Source organism: Pseudophryne corroboree, chromosome 4 (assembly GCF_028390025.1).
Source record: "Pseudophryne corroboree isolate aPseCor3 chromosome 4, aPseCor3.hap2, whole genome shotgun sequence".
NCBI classification, from domain to species: domain Eukaryota; kingdom Metazoa; phylum Chordata; class Amphibia; order Anura; family Myobatrachidae; genus Pseudophryne; species Pseudophryne corroboree.
In genome coordinates this window covers 943,740,046-943,764,510 of record NC_086447.1, presented here as the reverse complement: position 1 = coordinate 943,764,510, position 24,465 = coordinate 943,740,046, and the positions used below count along the sequence as shown (strand labels likewise).

The window sequence follows — 24,465 nt, the reverse complement described above, 5'->3', positions numbered from 1 at the left end:
AGGATGGACGCTGCCAGTGGAGAGGGTAGTACTGATGTACAGGATGGGAGCTGCCAGTGGAGAGGGCAGTACTGATGTATAGGATGGGCGCTGCCAGTGGAGAGGGCAGTACTGATGTATAGGATGGGCGCTGCCAGTGGAGAGGACAGTACTGATGTATAGGATGGGAGCTGCCAGTGGAGAGGGCAGTACTGATGTATAGGATGGGCGCTGCCAGTGGAGAGGACAGTACTGATGTATAGGATGGGAGCTGCCAGTGGAGAGGGTAGTACTGATGTACAGGATGGGCGCTGCCAGTGGAGAGGGCAGTACTGATGTATAGGATGGGAGCTGCCAGTGGAGAGGGCAGTACTGATGTATAGGATGGGAGCTGCCAGTGGAGAGGGCAGTACTGATGTATAGGATGGGAGCTGCCAGTGGAGAGGGCAGTACTGATGTATAGGATGGGAGCTGCCAGTGGAGAGGGTAGTCCTGATGTATTGGATGGGTGCTGCCAGTGGAGAGGGCAGTACTGATGTATAGAATGGGCGCTGCCAGTGGAGAGGGCAGTACTGATGTACAGGATGGGCGCTGCCAGTGGAGAGGGCAGTACTGATGTATAGGATGGGCGCTGCCAGTGGAGAGGGCAGTACTGATGTATAGGATGGGTGCTGCCAGTGGAGAGGGCAGTACTGATGTACAGGATGGGAGCTGCCAGTGGAGAGGGCAGTACTGATGTACAGGATGGGCGCTGCCAGTGGAGAGGGTAGTACTGATGTATAGGATGGGCGCTGCCAGTGGAGAGGGCAGTACTGATGTACAGGATGGGCGCTGCCAGTGGAGAGGGCAGTACTGATGTATAGGATGGGCGCTGCCAGTGGAGAGGGCAGTACTGATGTATAGGATGGGCGCTGCCAGTGGAGAGGGTAGTACTGATGTACAGGATGGGAGCTGCCAGTGGAGAGGGCAGTACTGATGTACAGGATGGGCGCTGCCAGTGGAGAGGGTAGTACTGATGTATAGGATGGGCGCTGCCAGTGGAGAGGGTAGTACTGATGTATAGGATGGGCGCTGCCAGTGGAGAGGGCAGTACTGATGTATAGGATGGGAGCTGCCAGTGGAGAGGGCAGTACTGATGTATAGGATGGGCGCTGCCAGTGGAGAGGGCAATACTGATGTATAGGATGGGTGCTGCCAGTGGAGAGGGTAGTACTGATGTATAGGATGGGCGCTGCCAGTGGAGAGGGCAGTACTGATGTATAGGATGGGCGCTGCCAGTGGAGAGGGTAGTACTGATGTATAGGATGGGAGCTGCCAGTGGAGAGGGTAGTACTGATGTACAGGATGGGAACTGCCAGTGGAGAGGGTAGTACTGATGTATAGGATAGGAACTGCCAGTGGAGAGGGTAGTACTGATGTATAGGATGGGAGCTGCCAGTGGAGAGGGCAGTACTGATGTATAGGATGGGCGCTGCCAGTGGAGAGGACAGTACTGATGTATAGGATGGGCGCTGCCAGTGGAGAGGGCAGTACAGATGTATAGCATGGGCGCTGCCAGTGGAGAGGGTAGTACTGATGTATAGGATGGGCGCTGCCAGTGGAGAGCGCAGTACTGATGTATAGGATGGGCGCTGCCAGTGGAGAGGACAGTACTGATGTATAGGATGGGCGCTGCCAGTGGAGAGGGCAGTACTGATGTATAGGATGGGCGCTGCCAGTGGAGAGGACAGTACTGATGTATAGGATGGGAGCTGCCAGTGGAGAGGGCAGTACTGATGTACAGGATGGGTGATGCCAGTGGAGAGGGCAGTACTGATGTACAGGATGGGCGCTGCCAGTGGAGAGGGCAGTACTGATGTATAGGATGGGTGCTGCCAGTGGAGAGGGCAGTACTGATGTATAGGATGGGTGCTGCCAGTGGAGAGGGCAGTACTGATGTATAGGATGGGCGCTGCCAGTGGAGAGGGCAGTACTGATGTATAGGATGGGTGCTGCCAGTGGAGAGGGTAGTACTGATGTACAGGATGGGCGCTGCCAGTGGAGAGGGTAGTACTGATGTATAGGATGGGTGCTGCCAGTGGAGAGGGCAGTACTGATGTATAGGATGGGTGCTGCCAGTGGAGAGGGTAGTACTGATGTATAGGATGGGAGCTGCCAGTGGAGAGGGTAGTACTGATGTACAGGATGGGCGCTGCCAGTGGAGAGGGTAGTACTGATGTACAGGATGGGCGCTGCCAGTGGAGAGGGCAGTACTGATGTACAGGATGGGCGCTGCCAGTGGAGAGGGTAGTACTGATGTATAGGATGGGTGCTGCCAGTGGAGAGGGTAGTACTGATGTATAGGAAGAGAGCTGCCAGTGGAGAGAGCAGTACTGATGTATAGGATGGGCGCTGCCAGTGGAGAGGGCAGTACTGATGTATAGGATGGGAGCTCCCAGTGGAGAGGGCAGTACTGATGTATAGGATGGGCGCTGCCAGTGGAGAGGGCAGTACTGATGTATAGGATGGGTGCTGCCAGTGGAGAGGGCAGTACTGATGTATAGGATGGGAGCTGCTAGTGGAGAGGGTAGTACTGATGTACAGGATGGGCGCTGCCAGTGGAGAGGGCAGTACTGATGTATAGGATGGGCGCTGCCAGTGGAGAGGACAGTACTGATGTATAGGATGGGCGCTGCCAGTGGAGAGAACAGTACTGATGTATAGGATGGGCTATGCCAGTGGAGAGGGCAGTACTGATGTATAGGATGGGAGCTGCCAGTGGAGAGGGCAGTACTGATGTACAGGATGGGCGCTGCCAGTGGAGAGGGCAGTACTGATGTATAGGATGGGTGCTGCCAGTGGAGAGGGCAGTACTGATGTATAGGATGGGTGCTGCCAGTGGAGAGGGCAGTACTGATGTATAGGATGGGAGCTGCCAGTGGAGAGGGTAGTACTGATGTACAGGATGGGCGCTGCCAGTGGAGAGGGCAGTACTGATGTACAGGATGGGCGCTGCCAGTGGAGAGGGTAGTACTGATGTATAGGATGGGAGCTGCCAGTGGAGAGGGTAGTACTGATGTACAGGATGGGAGCTGCCAGTGGAGAGGGCAGTACTGATGTATAGGATGGGCGCTGCCAGTGGAGAGGGCAGTACTGATGTATAGGATGGGCGCTGCCAGTGGAGAGGACAGTACTGATGTATAGGATGGGAGCTGCCAGTTGAGAGGGCAGTACTGATGTACAGGATGGGCGCTGCCAGTGGAGATGGTAGTACTGATGTATAGGATGGGCGCTGCCAGTGGAGTGGGCAGTACTGATGTACAGGATGGGAGCTGCCAGTGGAGAGGGCAGTACTGATGTATAGGATGGGAGCTGCCAGTGGAGAGGGCAGTACTGATGTACAGGATGGGAGCTGCCAGTGGAGAGGGCAGTACTGATGTATAGGATGGGCGCTGCCAGTGGAGAGGGCAGTACTGATGTATAGGATGGGCGCTGCCAGTGGAGAGGGCAGTACTGATGTATAGGATGGGCGCTGCCAGTGGAGAGGGCAGTACTGATGTATAGGATGGGTGCTGCCAGTGGAGAGGGCAGTACTAATGTATAGGATGGGAGCTGCCAGTGGAGAGGGTAGTACTGATGTACAGGATGGGCGCTGCCAGTGGAGAGGGCAGTACTGATGTACAGGATGGGCGCTGCCAGTGGAGAGGGTAGTACTGATGTATAGGATGGGAGCTGCCAGTGGAGAGGGTAGTACTGATGTACAGGATGGGAGCTGCCAGTGGAGAGGGCAGTACTGATGTATAGGATGGGCGCTGCCAGTGGAGAGGGCAGTACTGATGTATAGGATGGGCGCTGCCAGTGGAGAGGACAGTACTGATGTATAGGATGGGAGCTGCCAGTGGAGAGGGCAGTACTGATGTACAGGATGGGCGCTGCCAGTGGAGAGGGTAGTACTGATGTATAGGATGGGCGCTGCCAGTGGAGTGGGCAGTACTGATGTACAGGATGGGAGCTGCCAGTGGAGAGGGCAGTACTGATGTATAGGATGGGAGCTGCCAGTGGAGAGGGCAGTACTCATGTACAGGATGGGAGCTGCCAGTGGAGAGGGCAGTACTGATGTATAGGATGGGCGCTGCCAGTGGAGAGGGCAGTACTGATGTATAGGATGGGCGCTGCCAGTGGAGAGGGCAGTACTGATGTATAGGATGGGTGCTGCCAGTGGAGAGGGCAGTACTGATGTACAGGATGGGAGCTGCCAGTGGAGAGGGCAGTACTGATGTATAGGATGGGCGCTGCCAGTGGAGAGGGCAGTACTGATGTATAGGATGGGCGCTGCCAGTGGAGAGGGTAGTACTGATGTACAGGATGGGAGCTGCCAGTGGAGAGGGCAGTACTGATGTATAGGATGGGCGCTGCCAGTGGAGAGGGCAGTACTGATGTATAGGATGGGCGCTGCCAGTGGAGAGGGTAGTACTGATGTACAGGATGGGAGCTGCCAGTGAAGAGGGCAGTACTGATGTACAGGATGGGCGCTGCCAGTGGAGAGGGTAGTACTGATGTATAGGATGGGCGCTGCCAGTGGAGAGGGCAGTACTGATGTATAGGATGGGAGCTGCCAGTGAAGAGGGCAGTACTGATGTACAGGATGGGCGCTGCCAGTGGAGAGGGCAGTACTGATGTATAGGATGGGAGCTGCCAGTGGAGAGGGTAGTACTGATGTATAGGATGGGAGCTGCCAGTGGAGAGGGCAGTACTGATGTACAGGATGGGAGCTGCCAGTGGAGAGGGCAGTACTGATGTACAGGATGGGCGCTGCCAGTGGAGAGGGCAGTACTGATGTACAGGATGGGCGCTGCCAGTGGAGAGGGCAGTACTGATGTATAGGATGGGAGCTGCCAGTGGAGAGGGTAGTCCTGATGTATAGGATGGGAGCTGCCAGTGGAGAGGACAGTACTGATGTATAGGATGGGCGCTGCCAGTGGAGAGGGCAGTACTGATGTATAGGATGGGCACTGCCAGTGGAGAGGGCAGTACTGATGTACAGGATGGGCGCTGCCAGTGGATAGGGTAGTACTGATGTATAGGATGAGAGCTGCCAGTGGAGAGTGCAGTACTGATGTACAGGATGGGCGCTGCCAGTGGATAGGGTAGTACTGATGTATAGGATGAGAGCTGCCAGTGGAGAGTGCAGTACTGATGTACAGGATGGGCGCTGCCAGTGGATAGGGCAGTACTGATGTATAGGATGGGCGCTGCCAGTGGAGCGGGTAGTACTGATGTATAGGATGAGAGCTGCCAGTGGAGACGGCAGTACTGATGTATAGGATGGGTGCTGCCAGTGGAGAGGGCAGTACTGATGTACAGGATGGGCGCTGCCAGTGGAGAGGGCAGTACTGATGTACAGGATGGGAGCTGCCAGTGGAGAGGGCAGTACTGATGTATAGGATGGGCGCTGCCAGTGGAGAGGACAGTACTGATGTATAGGATGGGCGCTGCCAGTGGAGAGGGCAGTACTGATGTATAGGATGGGCGCTGCCAGTGGAGAGGGCAGTACTGATGTATAGGATGGGCGCTGCCAGTGGAGAGGGCAGTACTGATGTATAGGATGGGAGCTGCCAGTGGACAGGGCAGTACTGATGTATAGGATGGGCGCTGCCAGTGGAGAGGGCAGTACTGATGTACAGGATGGGCGCTGCCAGTGGAGAGGGAAGTACTGATGTACAGGATGGGCGCAGCCAGTGGAGAGAGCAGTACTGATGTATAGGATGGGCGCTGCCAGTGGAGAGGGCAGTACTGATGTACAGGATGGGCGCTGCCAGTGGAAAGGGCAGTACTGATGTACAGGATGGGCGCTGCCAGTGGAGAGGGCAGTACTGATGTATAGGATGGGCGCTGCCAGTGGAGAGGGCAGTACTGATGTACAGGATGGGCGCTGCCAGTGGAGAGGGCAGTACTGATGTACAGGATGGGTGCTGCCGCCAGTGGAGAGGGTAGTACTGATGTACAGGATGGGTGCTGCCAGTGGAGAGGGCAGTACTGATGTACAGGATGGGCGCTGCCAGTGGAGAGGGCAGTACTGATGTACAGGATGGGCGCTGCCAGTGGAGAGGGCAGTACTGATGTATAGGATGTGCGCTGCCAGTGGAGAGGGCAGTACTGATGTACAGGATGGGAGCTGCCAGTGGAGAGGGCAGTACTGATGTATAGGATGGGCGCTGCCAGTGGAGAGGGCAGTACTGATGTACAGGATGGGCGCTGCCAGTGGAGAGGACAGTACTGATGTATAGGATGGGCGCTGCCAGTGGAGAGGACAGTACTGATGTATAGGATGGGAGCTGCCAGTGGAGAGGGTAGTAATGATGTATAGGATGGGTGCTGCCAGTGGAGAGGGCAGTACTGATGTATAAGATGGGTGCTGCCAGTGGAGAGGGCAGTACTGATGTATAGGATGGGCGCTGCCAGTGGAGAGGGCAGTACTGATGTATAGGATGGGTGCTGCCAGTGGAGAGGGCAGTACTGATGTATAAGATGGGTGCTGCCAGTGGAGAGGGCAGTACTGATGTATAGGATGGGCGCTGCCAGTGGAGAGGGCAGTACTGATGTACAGGATGGGCGCTGCCAGTGGAGAGGGCAGTACTGATGTACAGGATGGGTGCTGCCAGTGGAGAGGGTAGTACTGATGTACAGGATGGGTGCTGCCAGTGGAGAGGGCAGTACTGATGTATAGGATGGGCGCTGCCAGTGGAGAGGGTAGTACTGATGTACAGGATGGGCGCTGCCAGTGGAGAGGGTAGTACTGATGTATAGGATGGGAGCTGCCAGTGGAGAGGGCAGTACTGATGTATAGGATGGGTGCTGCCAGTGGAGAGGACAGTACTGATGTATAGGATGGGTTCTGCCAGTGGAGAGGGTAGTACTGATGTACAGGATGGGTGCTGCCAGTGGAGAGGGCAGTACTGATGTATAGGATGGGAGCTGCCAGTGGAGAGGACAGTACTGATGTACAGGATGGGCGCTGCCAGTGGAGAGGGTAGTACTGATGTACAGGATGGGCGCTGCCAGTGGAGAGGGTAGTACTGATGTATAGGATGGGAGCTGCCAGTGGAGAGGGCAGTACTGATGTATAGGATGGGCGCTGCCAGTGGAGAGGGCAGTACTGATGTATAGGATGGGCGCTGCCAGTGGAGAGGACAGTACTGATGTATAGGATGGGCGCTGCCAGTGGAGAGGACAGTACTGATGTACAGGATGGGCGCTGCCAGTGGAGAGGGTAGTACTGATGTACAGGATGGGCGCTGCCAGTGGAGAGGGTAGTACTGATGTATAGGATGGGAGCTGCCAGTGGAGAGGGCAGTACTGATGTATAGGATGGGCGCTGCCAGTGGAGAGGGCAGTACTGATGTATAGGATGGGCGCTGCCAGTGGAGAGGACAGTACTGATGTACAGGATGGGAGCTGCCAGTGGAGAGGACAGTACTGATGTATAGGATGAGAGCTGCCAGTGTAGAGGGCAGTACTGATGTATAGGATGGGTGCTGCCAGTGGAGCAGTACTGATGTACAGGATGGGCGCTGCCAGTGGAGAGGGCAGTACTGATGTATAGGATGGGCGCTGCCAGTGGAGAGGGCAGTACTGATGTATAGGATAAGAGCTGCCAGTGGAGAGGGCAGTACTGATGTATAGGATGGGCGCTGCCAGTGGAGAGGGTAGTACTGATGTACAGGATGGGAGCTGCCAGTGGAGAGGGTTGTACTGATGTATAGGATGGGTGCTGCCAGTGGAGAGGGCAGTACTGATGTATAGGATGGGCGCTGCCAGTGGAGAGGGCAGTACTGATGTATAGGATGGGCGCTGCCAGTGGAGAGGGCAGTACTGATGTATAGGATGGGCGCTGCCAGTGGAGAGGGCAGTACTGATGTACAGGATGGGTTTTAAAAATGACAGGAGCTAATTGGTCGATACTTTATCTATCTCCAATATATCTCTCTTAGTACATAGGGCCTAATTCCGACCTGATCGCAGCCGCTAAATCTTTCTCTAATGGGTAAAACCATGGCCCTCATTCCGAGTTGTTCGCTCGTTCTTTTTCATCGCATCGCAGTGAAAATCCGCTTAGTACGCATGCGCAATGTTCGCACTGCGACTGCGCCAAGTAACTTTACTATGAAGAAAGTATTTTTACTCACGGCTTTTTCTTCGCTCCGGCGATCGTAATGTGATTGACAGGAAATGGGTGTTACTGGGCGGAAACACGGCGTTTCAGGGGCGTGTGGCTGAAAACGCTACCGTTTCCGGAAAAAACGCAGGAGTGGCCGGAGAAACGGTGGGAGTGCCTGGCCGAACGCTGGGTGTGTTTGTGACGTCAACCAGGAACGACAAGCACTGAACTGATCGCACAGGCAGAGTAAGTCTGGAGCTACTCTGAAACTGCTAAGTAGTTAGTAATCGCAATATTGCGAATACATCGGTCGCAATTTTAAGAAGCTAAGATTCACTCCCAGTAGGCGGCGGCTTAGCGTGTGTAACTCTGCTAAATTCGCCTTGCGACCGATCAACTCGGAATGAGGGCCCATGTGCACTGCAGGTGTTGCAGATGTAACATGTGCAGAGAGAGTTAGATTTGGGTGGGTTAGATTGTTTCTGTGCAGGGTAAATACTGGCTACTTTACTTTTACACTGCAATTTAGATTTCAGTTTGAACACACCCCACCCAAATCTACCTCTCTCTGCACATGTTACATCTGCCCCACCTGCACTGCACATGGTTTTGCCCATTAGAGAACAAATTTGTTGCTGCGATCAGGTCTGTATTAGGCCTATAGTTCCCATCATCGGTGACTGCTTCTCTGACTGTTGTGCTGGCTGACGCTGTCCCTGACACTCTCTCATCTTCTGCAGGGGTCCTGCTGCACGTGATGGGGGACGCTCTGGCATCCGTTGTCGTGGTGTTGGCTGCTCTTATATTTTACGTGAAACCTTTGGCCGTGGACGCACCATGTAACTGGCAGTGCTACATTGATCCCAGTCTTACAGTCGTCATGGTCGCCATCATTTTATTCTCCGCGTATCCCCTCATCAGAGAAACAGCCACCATTCTGCTCCAGATGGTCCCCAAAGGCGTCAGTGTTGGAGACATCGGTAAGAACTTTATCATCTATTTGTTACCGTGTACCTCCTCATTATCTCAGGGGTCCTCCCCCCGGAGACACTAATCCCATTCCCTGGTTATATAACTGTATGTTACCGTGTACCTCCTCATTATCTCAGGGGTCCTCTCCCCGGAAACACTAATCCCATTCCCTGGTTATATAACTGCCTGTATGTTACCGTGTACCTCCTCATTATCTCAGGGGTCCTCTTCCCGGAGACACTAATCCCATTCCCTAGTTATATAACTGTCTGTATGTTACCGTGTACCTCATCATTATCTCAGGGGTTCTCTCCCCGGAGACACTAATCCCAATCCCTGGTTATATAACTGTCTGTATGTTACCGTGTACCTCCTCATTATCTCAGGGGTCCTCTCCCCGGAGACACTAATCTCAATCCCTGGTTATATAACTGTATGTTACCGTGTACCTCCTCATTATCTCAGGGGTCCTCTCCCCGGAAACACTAATCCCATTCCCTGGTTATATAACTGTCTGTATGTTACCGTGTACCTCCTCATTATCTCAGGGGTCCTCTCCCCGGAGACACTAATTCCATTCCCTGGTTATATAACTGTCTGTATGTTACCGTGTACCTCCTCATTATCTCAGGGGTCATCTCCCCGGAGACACTAATCCCATTCCCTGGTTATATAACTGCCTGTATGTTACCGTGTACCTCCTCATTATCTCAGTGTCCTCTCCCCGGAAACACTAATCCCATTCCCTGGTTATATAACTGTATGTTACCGTGTACCTCCTCATTATCTCAGGGATCCTCTCCCCGGAGACACTAATCCCAATCCCTGGTTATATAACTGTATGTTACCGTGTACCTCCTCATTATCTCAGGGGTCCTCTACCCGGAGACACTAATCCCAATCCCTGGTTATATAACGGTCTGTATGTTACCGTGTACCTCCTCATTATCTCAGGGGTCCTCTCCCCGGAGACACTAATCCCAATCCCTGGTTATATAACTGTATGTTACCGTGTACCTCCTCATTATCTCAGGGGTCCTCTCCCCGGAAACACTAATCCCATTCCCTGGTTATATAACTGTCTGTATGTTACCGTGTACCTCCTCAAATTCTCAGGGGTCATCTCCCCGGAGACACTAATCCCATTCCCTGGTTATATAACTGTATGTTACCGTGTACCTCCTCATTATCTCAGGGGTCCTCCCCCCGGAGACACTAATCCCATTCCCTGGTTATATAACTGTATGTTACCGTGTACCTCCTCATTATCTCAGGGGTCCTCCCCCCGGAGACACTAATCCCAATCCCTGGTTATATAACTGTCTGTATGTTACCGTGTACCTCCTCATTATCTCAGTGTCCTCTCCCCGGAGACACTAATCCCATTCCCTGGTTATATAACTGTATGTTACCGTGTACCTCCTCATTATCTCAGGGGTCCTCTACCCGGAGACACTAATCCCATTCCCTGGTTATATAACTGTCTGTATGTTACCGTGTACCTCCTCATTATCTCAGGGGTCCTCTCCCAGGAGACACTAATCCCATTCCCTGGTTATATAACTGTATGTTACCGTGTACCTCCTCATTATCTCAGGGGTCCTCCCCCCGGAGACACTAATCCCATTCCCTGGTTATATAACTGTATGTTACCGTGTACCTCCTCATTATCTCAGGGGTCCTCCCCCCGGAGACACTAATCCCAATCCCTGGTTATATAACTGTCTGTATGTTACCGTGTACCTCCTCATTATCTCAGTGTCCTCTCCCCGGAGACACTAATCCCATTCCCTGGTTATATAACTGTATGTTACCGTGTTCCTCCTCATTATCTCAGTGTCCTCTCCCCGGAGACACTAATCCCAATCCCTGGTTATATAACTGTATGTTACCGTGTACCTCCTCATTATCTCAGGGGTCCTCTACCCGGAGACACTAATCCCATTCCCTGGTTATATAACTGTCTGTATGTTACCGTGTACCTCCTCATTATCTCAGGGGTCCTCTCCCAGGAGACATTAATCCCAATCCCTGGTTATATAACTGTGTGTTACCGTGTACCTCCTCATTATCTCAGGGGTCCTCTCCCCGGAAACACTAATCCCATTCCCTGGTTATATAACTGTCTGTATGTTACCGTGTACCTCCTCATTATCTCAGGGGTCATCTCCCCGGAGACACTAATCCCATTCCCTGGTTATATAACTGCCTGTATGTTACCGTGTACCTCCTCATTATCTCAGTGTCCTCTCCCCGGAGACACTAATCCCATTCCCTGATTATATAACTGTATGTTACCGTTTACCTCCTCACTATCTCAGTGTCCTCTCCCCGGAGACACTAATCCCAATACCTGGTTATATAACTGTATGTTACCGTGTACCTCCTCATTATCTCAGTGTCCTCTCCCCGGAGACACTAATCCCAATCCCTGGTTATATAACTGTCTGTATGTTACCGTGTACCTCCTCATTTTCTCAGTGTCCTCTCCCCGGAGACACTAATCCCAATCCCTGGTTATATAACTCCCCGTATGTTACCGTGTACCTCCTCATTATCTCAGGGGTCCTCTCCCCGGAGACAATAATCCCATTCCCTAGTTATATAACTGCCTGTATGTTACAGTGTACCTCCTCATTATCTCAGGGGTCCTCTCCCCGGAGACAATAATCCCATTCCCTGGTTATATAACTGTATGTTACTGTGTACCTCCTCATTATCTCAGTGTCCTCTCCCCGGAGACACTAATCCCATTCCCTGGTTATATAACTGTCTGTATGTTACCGTGTACCTCCTCATTATCTCAGGGGTCCTCTCCCCGGAGACAATAATCCCAATCCCTGGTTATATAACTGTATGTTACCGTGTACCTCCACATTATCTCAGTGTCCTCTCCCCGGAGACACTAATCCCAATCCCTGGTTATATAACTGTCTGTATGTTACCGTGTACCTCCTCATTATCTCAGTGTCCTCTCCCCGGAGACACTAATCCCATTCCCTGGTTATATAACTGTATGTTACCGTGTACCTCCTCATTATCTCAGGGGTCCTCTCCCAGGAGACACTAATCCCTATCCCTGGTTATATAACTGTGTGTTACCGTGTACCTCCTCATTATCTCAGGGGTCCTCTACCCGGAGACACTAATCCCATTCCCTGGCTATATAACTGTCTGTATGTTACCGTGTACCTCCTCATTATCTCAGGGGTCCTCTCCCAGGAGACATTAATCCCAATCCCTGGTTATATAACTGTGTGTTACCGTGTACCTCCTCATTATCTCAGGGGTCCTCTCCCCGGAGACACTAATCCCAATCCCTGGTTATATAACTGTCTGTATGTTACTGTGTACCTCCTCATTATCTCAGGGGTCCTCTCCCCGGAGACACTAATCCCAATCCCTGGTTATATAACTGTATGTTACCATGTACCTCCTCATTATCTCAGGGGTCCTCTCCCCGGAAACACTAATCCCATTCCCTGGTTATATAACTGTCTGTATGTTACCGTGTACCTCCTCATTATCTCAGGGGTCATCTCCCCGGAGACACTAATCCCATTCCCTGGTTATATAACTGCCTGTATGTTACCGTGTACCTCCTCATTATCTCAGTGTCCTCTCCCCGGAGACACTAATCCCATTCCCTGGTTATATAACTGTATGTTACCGTGTACCTCCTCATTATCTCAGTGTCCTCTCCCCAGAGACACTAATCCCAATCCCTGGTTATATAACTGTATGTTACCGAGTACCTCCTCATTATCTCAGGGGTCCTCTACCCGGAGACACTAATCCCATTCCCTGGTTATATAACTGTCTGTATGTTACCGTGTACCTCCTCATTATCTCAGGGGTCCTCTCCCAGGAGACACTAATCCCAATCCCTGGTTATCTAACTGTGTGTTACCGTGTACCTTCTCATTATCTCAGTGTCCTCTCCCCGGAGACACTAATCCCAATCCCTGGTTATATAACTGTCTGTATGTTACCGTGTACCTCCTCATTATCTCAGGGGTCCTCTCCCCGGAGACACTAATCCCAATCCCTGGTTATATAACTGTCTGTATGTTACCGTGTACCTCCTCATTATCTCAGGGGTCCTCTCCCCGGAGACACTAATCCCAATCCCTGGTTATATAACTGTATGTTACCGTGTACCTCCTCATTATCTCAGGGGTCCTCTCCCCGGAAACACTAATCCCATTCCCTGGTTATATAACTGTCTGTATGTTACCGTGTACCTCCTCATTATCTCAGGGGTCATCTCCCCGGAGACACTAATCCCATTCCCTGGTTATATAACTGCCTGTATGTTACCGTGTACCTCCTCATTATCTCAGTGTCCTCTCCCCGGAGACACTAATCCCATTCCCTGGTTATATAACTGTATGTTACCGTGTACCTCCTCATTATCTCAATGTCCTCTCCCCGGAGACACTAATCCCAATCCCTGGTTATATAACTGTATGTTACCGTGTACCTCCTCATTATCTCAGGGGTCCTCTACCCGGAGACACTAATCCCATTCCCTGGTTATATAACTGTCTGTATGTTACCGTGTACCTCCTCATTATCTCAGTGTCCTCTCCCCGGAGACACTAATCCCAATCCCTGGTTATATAACTGTGTGTTACCGTGTAACTCCTCATTATCTCAGTGTCCTCTCCCCTGAGATACTAATCCCAATCCCTGGTTATATAACTGTATGTTACCGTGTACCTCCTCATTATCTCAGGGGTCCTCTACCCGGAGACACTAATCCCATTCCCTGGTTATATAACTGTCTGTATGTTACCGTGTACCTCCTCATTATCTCAGTGTCCTCTCCCCGGAGACACTAATCCCATTCCCTGGTTATATAACTGTCTGTATGTTACCGTGTACCTCCTCATTATCTCAGGGGTCATCTCCCAGGAGACACTAATCCCAATCCCTGGTTATATAACTGTGTGTTACCGTGTACCTCCTCATTATCTCAGGGGTCCTCTCCCCGGAAACACTAATCCCATTCCCTGGTTATATAACTGTCTGTATGTTACCGTGTACCTCCTCATTATCTCAGGGGTCATCTCCCCGGAGACACTAATCCCATTCCCTGGTTATATAACTGCCTGTATGTTACCGTGTACCTCCTCATTATCTCAGTGTCCTCTCCCCGGAGACACTAATCCCATTCCCTGATTATATAACTGTATGTTACCGTTTACCTCCTCACTATCTCAGTGTCCTCTCCCCGGAGACACTAATCCCAATACCTGGTTATATAACTGTATGTTACCGTGTACCTCCTCATTATCTCAGTGTCCTCTCCCCGGAGACACTAATCCCAATCCCTGGTTATATAACTGTCTGTATGTTACCGTGTACCTCCTCATTATCTCAGTGTCCTCTCCCCGGAGACACTAATCCCAATCCCTGGTTATATAACTCCCCGTATGTTACCGTGTACCTCCTCATTATCTCAGGGGTCCTCTCCCCGGAGACAATAATCCCATTCCCTAGTTATATAACTGCCTGTATGTTACAGTGTACCTCCTCATTATCTCAGGGGTCCTCTCCCCGGAGACAATAATCCCATTCCCTGGTTATATAACTGTATGTTACTGTGTACCTCCTCATTATCTCAGTGTCCTCTCCCCGGAGACACTAATCCCATTCCCTGGTTATATAACTGTCTGTATGTTACCGTGTACCTCCTCATTATCTCAGGGGTCCTCTCCCCGGAGACAATAATCCCAATCCCTGGTTATATAACTGTATGTTACCGTGTACCTCCTCATTATCTCAGTGTCCTCTCCCCGGAGACACTAATCCCATTCCCTTGTTATATAACTGTATGTTACCGTGTACCTCCTCATTATCTCAGGGGTCCTCTCCCAGGAGACACTAATCCCTATCCCTGGTTATATAACTGTGTGTTACCGTGTACCTCCTCATTATCTCAGGGGTCCTCTAACCGGAGACACTAATCCCATTCCCTGGTTATATAACTGTCTGTATGTTACCGTGTACCTCCTCATTATCTCAGGGGTCCTCTCCCAGGAGACATTAATCCCAATCCCTGGTTATATAACTGTGTGTTACCGTGTACCTCCTCATTATCTCAGGGGTCCTCTCCCCGGAGACACTAATCCCAATCCCTGGTTATATAACTGTCTGTATGTTACTGTGTACCTCCTCATTATCTCAGGGGTCCTCTCCCCGGAGACACTAATCCCAATCCCTGGTTATATAACTGTATGTTACCGTGTACCACCTCATTATCTCAGGGGTCCTCTCCCCGGAAACACTAATCCCATTCCCTGGTTATATAACTGTCTGTATGTTACCGTGTACCTCCTCATTATCTCAGGGGTCATCTCCCCGGAGACACTAATCCCATTCCCTGGTTATATAACTGCCTGTATGTTACCGTGTACCTCCTCATTATCTCAGTGTCCTCTCCCCGGAGACACTAATCCCATTCCCTGGTTATATAACTGTATGTTACCGTGTACCTCCTCATTATCTCAGTGTCCTCTCCCCAGAGACACTAATCCCAATCCCTGGTTATATAACTGTATGTTACCGAGTACCTCCTCATTATCTCAGGGGTCCTCTACCCGGAGACACTAATCCCATTCCCTGGTTATATAACTGTCTGTATGTTACCGTGTACCTCCTCATTATCTCAGGGGTCCTCTCCCAGGAGACACTAATCCCAATCCCTGGTTATCTAACTGTGTGTTACCGTGTACCTCCTCATTATCTCAGTGTCCTCTCCCCGGAGACACTAATCCCAATCCCTGGTTATATAACTGTCTGTATGTTACCGTGTACCTCCTCATTATCTCAGGGGTCCTCTCCCCGGAGACACTAATCCCAATCCCTGGTTATATAACTGTCTGTATGTTACCGTGTACCTCCTCATTATCTCAGGGGTCCTCTCCCCGGAGACACTAATCCCAATCCCTGGTTATATAACTGTATGTTACCGTGTACCTCCTCATTATCTCAGGGGTCCTCTCCCCGGAAACACTAATCCCATTCCCTGGTTATATAACTGTCTGTATGTTACCGTGTACCTCCTCATTATCTCAGGGGTCATCTCCCCGGAGACACTAATCCCATTCCCTGGTTATATAACTGCCTGTATGTTACCGTGTACCTCCTCATTATCTCAGTGTCCTCTCCCCGGAGACACTAATCCCATTCCCTGGTTATATAACTGTATGTTACCGTGTACCTCCTCATTATCTCAATGTCCTCTCCCCGGAGACACTAATCCCAATCCCTGGTTATATAACTGTATGTTACCGTGTACCTCCTCATTATCTCAGGGGTCCTCTACCCGGAGACACTAATCCCATTCCCTGGTTATATAACTGTCTGTATGTTACCGTGTACCTCCTCATTATTTCAGTGTCCTCTCCCCGGAGACACTAATCCCAATCCCTGGTTATATAACTGTGTGTTACCGTGTAACTCCTCATTATCTCAGTGTCCTCTCCCCTGAGATACTAATCCCAATCCCTGGTTATATAACTGTATGTTACCGTGTACCTCCTCATTATCTCAGGGGTCCTCTACCCGGAGACACTAATCCCATTCCCTGGTTATATAACTGTCTGTATGTTACCGTGTACCTCCTCATTATCTCAGGGGTCCTCTCCCAGGAGACACTAATCCCAATCCCTGGTTATATAACTGTGTGTTACCGTGTACCTCCTCATTATCTCAGGGGTCCTCTCCCCGGAAACACTAATCCCATTCCCTGGTTATATAACTGTCTGTATGTTACCGTGTACCTCCTCATTATCTCAGGGGTCATCTCCCCGGAGACACTAATCCCATTCCCTGGTTATATAACTGCCTGTATGTTACCGTGTACCTCCTCATTATCTCAGTGTCCTCTCCCCGGAGACACTAATCCCAATCCCTGGTTATATAACTGTATGTTACCGTGTACCTCCTCATTATCTCAGTGTCCTCTCCCCGGAGACACTAATCCCAATACCTGGTTATATAACTGTATGTTACCGTGTACCTCCTCATTATCTCAGTGTCCTCTCCCCGGAGACACTAATCCCAATCCCTGGTTATATAACTGTCTGTATGTTACCGTGTACCTCCTCATTTTCTCAGTGTCCTCTCCCCGGAGACACTAATCCCAATCCCTGGTTATATAACTCCCCGTATGTTACCGTGTACCTCCTCATTATCTCAGGGGTCATCTCCCCGGAGATACTAATCCCAATCCCTGGTTATATAACTGTCTGTATGTTAACGTGTACCTCCTCATTATCTCAGGTGTCCTCTCCCCGGAAACACTAATCCCAATCTCTGGTTATATAACTGTATGTTACCGTGTACCTCCTCATTATCTCAGGGGTCCTCTCCCCGGAAACACTAATCCCATTCCCTGGTTATATAACTGTCTGTATGTTACCGTGTACCTCCTCATTATCTCAGGGGTCCTCTCCCCGGAGACACTAATACCAATCCCTGGTTATATAACTGTATGTTACCGTGTACCTCTTCATTATCTCAGGGGTCCTCTCCCCGGAGACACTAATCCCATTCCCTGGTTATATAACTGTCTATATGTTACCGTGTACCTCCTCATTATCTCAGGGGTCCTCCCCCCGGAGACACTAATCCCATTCCCTGGTTATATAACTGTATGTTACCGTGTACCTCCTCATTATCTCAGGGGTCCTCCCCCCGGAGACACTAATCCCATTCCCTGGTTATATAACTGTATGTTACCGTGTACCTCTTCATTATCTCAGGGGTCCTCCCCCCGGAGACACTAATCCCAATCCCTGGTTATATAACTGTCTGTATGTTACCGTGTACCTCCTCATTATCTCAGGGGTCCTCCCCCCGGAGACACTAATCCCATTCCCTGGTTATATAACTGTATGTTACCGTGTACCTCCTCATTATCTCAGGGGTCCTCCCCCCGGAGACACTAATCCCATTCCCTGGTTATATAACTGTATGTTACCGTGTACCTCTTCATTATCTCAGGGGTCCTCCCCCCGGAGACACTAATCCCAATCCCTGGTTATATAACTGTCTGTATGTTACCGTGTACCTCCTCATTATCTCATGGGTCCTCTCCCCGGAGACACTAATCCCAATCCCTGGTTATATAACTGTATGTTACAGTGTACCTCCTCATTATCTCAGGGGTCCTCTCCCCGGAAACACTAATCCCATTCCCTGGTTATATAACTGTCTGTATGTTACCGTGTACCTCCTCATTATCTCAGTGGTCATCTCCCCGGAGACACTAATCCCATTCCCTGGTTATATAACTGTCTGTATGTTACCGTGTACCTCCTCATTATCTCAGGGGTCCTCTCCCCGGAGACACTAATCCCATTCCCTGGTTATAAAACTGTCTGTATGTTACCGTGTACCTCCTCATTATCTCAGGGGTCCTCTCCCCGGAGACAATAATCCCATTCCCTAGTTATATAACTGCCTGTATGTTACAGTGTACCTCCTCATTATCTCAGGGGTCCTCTCCCCGGAGACAATAATCCCATTCCCTGGTTATATAACTGTATGTTACTGTGTACCTCCTCATTATCTCAGTGTCCTCTCCCCGGAGACACTAATCCCATTCCCTGGTTATATAACTGTCTGTATGTTACCGTGTACCTCCTCATTATCTCAGGGGTCCTCTCCCCGGAGACAATAATCCCAATCCCTGGTTATATAACTGTATGTTACCGTGTACCTCCTCATTATCTCAGTGTCCTCTCCCCGGAGACACTAATCTCAATCCCTGGTTATATAACTGTCTGTATGTTACCGTGTACCTCCTCATTATCTCAGTGTCCTCTCCCCGGAGACACTAATCCCATTCCCTGGTTATATAACTGTATGTTACCGTGTACCTCCTCATTATCTCAGGGGTCCTCTCCCAGGAGACACTAATCCCAATCCCTGGTTATATAACTGTGTGTTACCGTGTACCTCCTCATTATCTCAGGGGTCCTCTCCCCGGAGACACTAATCCCAATCCCTGGTTATATAACTGTCTGTATGTTACCGTGTACCTCCTCATTATCTCAGGGGTCCTCTCCCCGGAGACACTAATCCCAATCCCTGGTTATATAACTGTATGTTACCGTGTACCTCCTCATTATCTCGGGGGTCCTCTCCACGGAAACACTAATCCCATTCCCTGGTTATATAACTGTCTGTATGTTACCGAGTACCTCCTCATTATCTCAGGGGTCATCTCCCCGGAGACACTAATCCCATTCCCTGGTTATATAACTGCCTGTATGTTACCGTGTACCTCCTCATTATCTCAGTGTCCTCTCCCCGGAGACACTAATCCCATTCTCTGGTTATATAACTGTATGTTACCGTGTACCTCCTCATTATCTCAGTGTCCTCTCCCCAGAGACACTAATCCCAATCCCTGGTTATATAACTGTATGTTACCGAGTACCTCCTCATTATCTCAGGGGTCCTCTACCCGGAGACACTAATCCCATTCCCTGGTTATATAACTGTCTGTATGTTACCGTGTACCTCCTCATTATCTCAGGGGTCCTCTCCCAGGAGACACTAATCCCAATCCCTGGTTATATAACTGTGTGTTACCGTGTACCTCCTCATTATCTCAGGGGTCCTCTCCCCGGAGACACTAATCCCAATCCCTGGTTATATAACTGTCTGTATGTTACCGTGTACCTCCTCATTATCTCATGGGTCCTCTCCCCGGAGACACTAATCCCAATCCCTGGTTATATAACTGTATGTTACCGTGTACCTCCTCATTATCTCAGGGGTCCTCTCCCCGGAAACACTAATCCCATTCCCTGGTTATATAACTGTCTGTATGTTACCGTGTACCTCCTCATTATCTCAGGGGTCATCTCCCCGGAGACACTAATCCCATTCCCTGGTTATATAACTGCCTGTATGTTACCGTGTACCTCCTCATTATCTCAGTGTCTTCTCCCCGGAGACACTAATCCCATTCCCTGGTTATATAACTGTATGTTACCGTGTACCTCCTCATTATCTCAATGTCCTCTCCCCGGAGACACTAATCCCAATCCCTGGTTATATAACTGTATGTTACCGTGTACCTCCTCATTATCTCAGGGGTCCTCTACCCGGAGACACTAATCCCATTCCCTGGTTATATAACTGTCTGTATGTTACCGTGTACCTCCTCATTATCTCAGTGTCCTCTCCCCGGAGACACTAATCCCAATCCCTGGTTATATAACTGTGTGTTACCGTGTACCTCCTCATTATCTCAGTGTCCTCTCCCCTGAGATACTAATCCCAATCCCTGGTTATATAACTGTATGTTACCGTGTACCTCCTCATTATCTCAGGGGTCCTCTACCCGGAGACACTAATCCCATTCCCTGGTTATATAACTGTCTGTATGTTACCGTGTACCTCCTCATTATCTCAGGGGTCCTCTCCCAGGAGACACTAATCCCAATCCCTGGTTATATAACTGTGTGTTACCGTGTACCTCCTCATTATCTCAGGGGTCCTCTCCCCGGAAACACTAATCCCATTCCCTGGTTATATAACTGTCTGTATGTTACCGTGTACCTCCTCATTATCTCAGGGGTCATCTCCCCGGAGACACTAATCCCATTCCCTGGTTATATAACTGCCTGTATGTTACCGTGTACCTCCTCATTATCTCAGTGTCCTCTCCCCGGAGACACTAATCCCATTCCCTGATTATATAACTGTATGTTACCGTTTACCTCCTCACTATCTCAGTGTCCTCTCCCCGGAGACACTAATCCCAATACCTGGTTATATAACTGTATGTTACCGTGTACCTCCTCATTATCTCAGTGTCCTCTCCCCGGAGACACTAATCCCAATCCCTGGTTATATAACTGTCTGTATGTTACCGTGTACCTCCTCATTTTCTCAGTGTCCTCTCCCCGGAGACACTAATCCCAATCCCTGGTTATATAACTCCCCGTATGTTACCGTGTACCTCCTCATTATCTCAGGGGTCATCTCCCCGGAGATACTAATCCCAATCCCTGGTTATATAACTGTCTGTATGTTAACGTGTACCTCCTCATTATCTCAGGTGTCCTCTCCCCGGAAACACTAATCCCAATCTCTGGTTATATAACTGTATGTTACCGTGTACCTCCTCATTATCTCAGGGGTCCTCTCCCCGGAAACACTAATCCCATTCCCTGGTTATATAACTGTCTGTATGTTACCGTGTACCTCCTCATTATCTCAGGGGTCCTCTCCCAGGAGACACTAATACCAATCCCTGGTTATATAACTGTATGTTACCGTGTACCTCCTCATTATCTCAGGGGTCCTCCCCCCGGAGACACTAATCCCATTCCCTGGTTATATAACTGTATGTTACCGTGTACCTCCTCATTATCTCAGGGGTCCTCCCCCCGGAGACACTAATCCCATTCCCTGGTTATATAACTGTATGTTACCGTGTACCTCCTCATTATCTCAGGGGTCCTCCCCCCGGAGACACTAATCCCAATCCCAGGTTATATAACTGTCTGTATGTTACCGTGTACCTCCTCATTATCTCATGGGTCCTCTCCCCGGAGACACTAATCCCAATCCCTGGTTATATAACTGTATGTTACAGTGTACCTCCTCATTATCTCAGTGGTCATCTCCCCGGAGACACTAATCCCATTCCCTGGTTATATAACTGTCTCTATGTTACCGTGTACCTCCTCATTATCTCAGTGGTCATCTCCCCGGAGACACTAATCCCATTCCCTGGTTATATAACTGTCTCTATGTTACCGTGTACCTCCTCATTATCTCAGGGGTCCTCTCCCCGGAGACACTAATCCCATTCCCTGGTTATATAACTGTCTGTATGTTACCGTGTACCTCCTCATTATCTCAGGGGTCCTCTCCCCGGAGACAATAATCCCATTCCCTAGTTATATAACTGCCTGTATGTTACAGTGTACCTCCTCATTATCTCAGGGGTCCTCTCCCCGGAGACAATAATCCCATTCCCTGGTTATATAACTGTATGTTACTGTGTACCTCCTCATTATCTCAGTGTCCTCTCCCCGGAGACACTAATCCCATTCCCTGGTTATATAACTGTCTGTATGTTACCGTGTACCTCCTCATTATCTCAGGGGTCCTCTCCCCGGAGACAATAATCCCAATCCCTGGTTATATAACTGTATGTTACCGTGTACCTCCTCATTATCTCAGTGTCCTCTCCCCGGAGACACTAATCGCAATCCCTGGTTATATAACTGTCTGTATGTTACCGTGTACCTCCTCATTATCTCAGTGTCCTCTCCCCGGAGACACTAATCCCATTCCCTGGTTATATAACTGTATGTTACCGTGTACCTCCTCATTATCTCAGGGGTCCTCTCCCAGGAGACACTAATCCCTATCCCTGGTTATATAACTGTGTGTTACCGTGTACCTCCTCATTATCTCAGGGGTCCTCTACCCGGAGACACTAATCCCATTCCCTGGTTATATAACTGTCTGTATGTTACCGTGTACCTCCTCATTATCTCAGGGGTCCTCTCCCAGGAGACACTAATCCCAATCCCTGGTTATATAACTGTGTGTTACCGTGTACCTCCTCATTATCTCAGGGGTCCTCTCCCCGGAGACACTAATCCCAATCCCTGGTTATATAACTGTCTGTATGTTACCGTGTACCTCCTCATTATCTCAGGGGTCCTCTCCCCGGAGACACTAATCCCATTCCCTGGTTATATAACTGCCTGTATGTTACCGTGTACCTCCTCATTATCTCAGTGTCCTCTCCCCGGAGACACTAATCCCATTCCCTGGTTATATAACTGTATGTTACCGTGTACCTCCTCATTATCTCAGTGTCCTCTCCCCAGAGACACTAATCCCAATCCCTGGTTATATAACTGTATGTTACCGAGTACCTCCTCATTATCTCAGGGGTCCTCTACCCGGAGACACTAATCCCATTCCCTGGTTATATAACTGTCTGTATGTTACCGTGTACCTCCTCATTATCTCAGGGGTCCTCTCCCAGGAGACACTAATCCCAATCCCTGGTTATCTAACTGTGTGTTACCGTGTACCTCCTCATTATCTCAGGGGTCCTCTCCCCGGAGACACTAATCCCAATCCCTGGTTATATAACTGTCTGTATGTTACGTGTACCTCCTCATTATCTCAGGGGTCCTCTCCCCGGAGACACTAATCCCAATCCCTGGTTATATAACTGTATGTTACCGTGTACCTCCTCATTATCTCAGGGGTCCTCTCCCCGGAAACACTAATCCCATTCCCTGGTTATATAACTGTCTGTATGTTACCCTATACCTCCTCATTATCTCAGGGGTCATCTCCCCGGAGACACTAATCCCATTCCCTGGTTATATAACTGCCTGTATGTTACCGTGTACCTCCTCATTATCTCAGTGTCCTCTCCCCGGAGACACTAATCCCATTCCCTGGTTATATAACTGTATGTTACCGTGTACCTCCTCATTATCTCAATGTCCTCTCCCCGGAGACACTAATCCCAATCCCTGGTTATATAACTGTATGTTACCGTGTACCTCCTCATTATCTCAGGGGTCCTCTACCCGGAGACACTAATCCCATTCCCTGGTTATATAACTGTCTGTATGTTACCGTGTACCTCCTCATTATCTCAGTGTCCTCTCCCCGGAGACACTAATCCCAATCCCTGGTTATATAACTGTGTGTTACCGTGTACCTCCTCATTATCTCAGTGTCCTCTCCCCTGAGATACTAATCCCAATCCCTGGTTATATAACTGTATGTTACCGTGTACCTCCTCATTATCTCAGGGGTCCTCTACCCGGAGACACTAATCCCATTCCCTGGTTATATAACTGTCTGTATGTTACCGTGTACCTCCTCATTATCTCAGGGGTCCTCTCCCAGGAGACACTAAACCCAATCCCTGGTTATATAACTGTGTGTTACCGTGTACCTCCTCATTATCTCAGGGGTCCTCTCCCCGGAAACACTAATCCCATTCCCTGGTTATATAACTGTCTGTATGTTACCGTGTACCTCCTCATTATCTCAGGGGTCATCTCCCCGGAGACACTAATCCCATTCCCTGGTTATATAACTGCCTGTATGTTACCGTGTACCTCCTCATTATCTCAGTGTCCTCTCCCCGGAGACACTAATCCCATTCCCTGATTATATAACTGTATGTTACCGTTTACCTCCTCACTATCTCAGTGTCCTCTCCCCGGAGACACTAATCCCAATACCTGGTTATATAACTGTATGTTACCGTGTACCTCCTCATTATCTCAGTGTCCTCTCCCCGGAGACACTAATCCCAATCCCTGGTTATATAACTGTCTGTATGTTACCGTGTA

The 24,465-nt window shown here is 49.8% G+C and overlaps 1 protein-coding gene across 1 annotated transcript in view; it reads left to right on the top strand.

Annotated features, from left to right (window-relative positions):
* The window catches only part of LOC134911039 (calcium/manganese antiporter SLC30A10-like), a 216,732-nt gene that overhangs the window by 82,121 nt on the left and 110,146 nt on the right, over positions 1–24,465 (top strand). Inside the window, exon 3 of the mRNA XM_063919432.1 lies at positions 8,857–9,096. Coding sequence (XP_063775502.1) covers positions 8,857–9,096 — 240 coding nt within the window. The remainder of the gene's footprint in view (positions 1–8,856; positions 9,097–24,465) is intronic.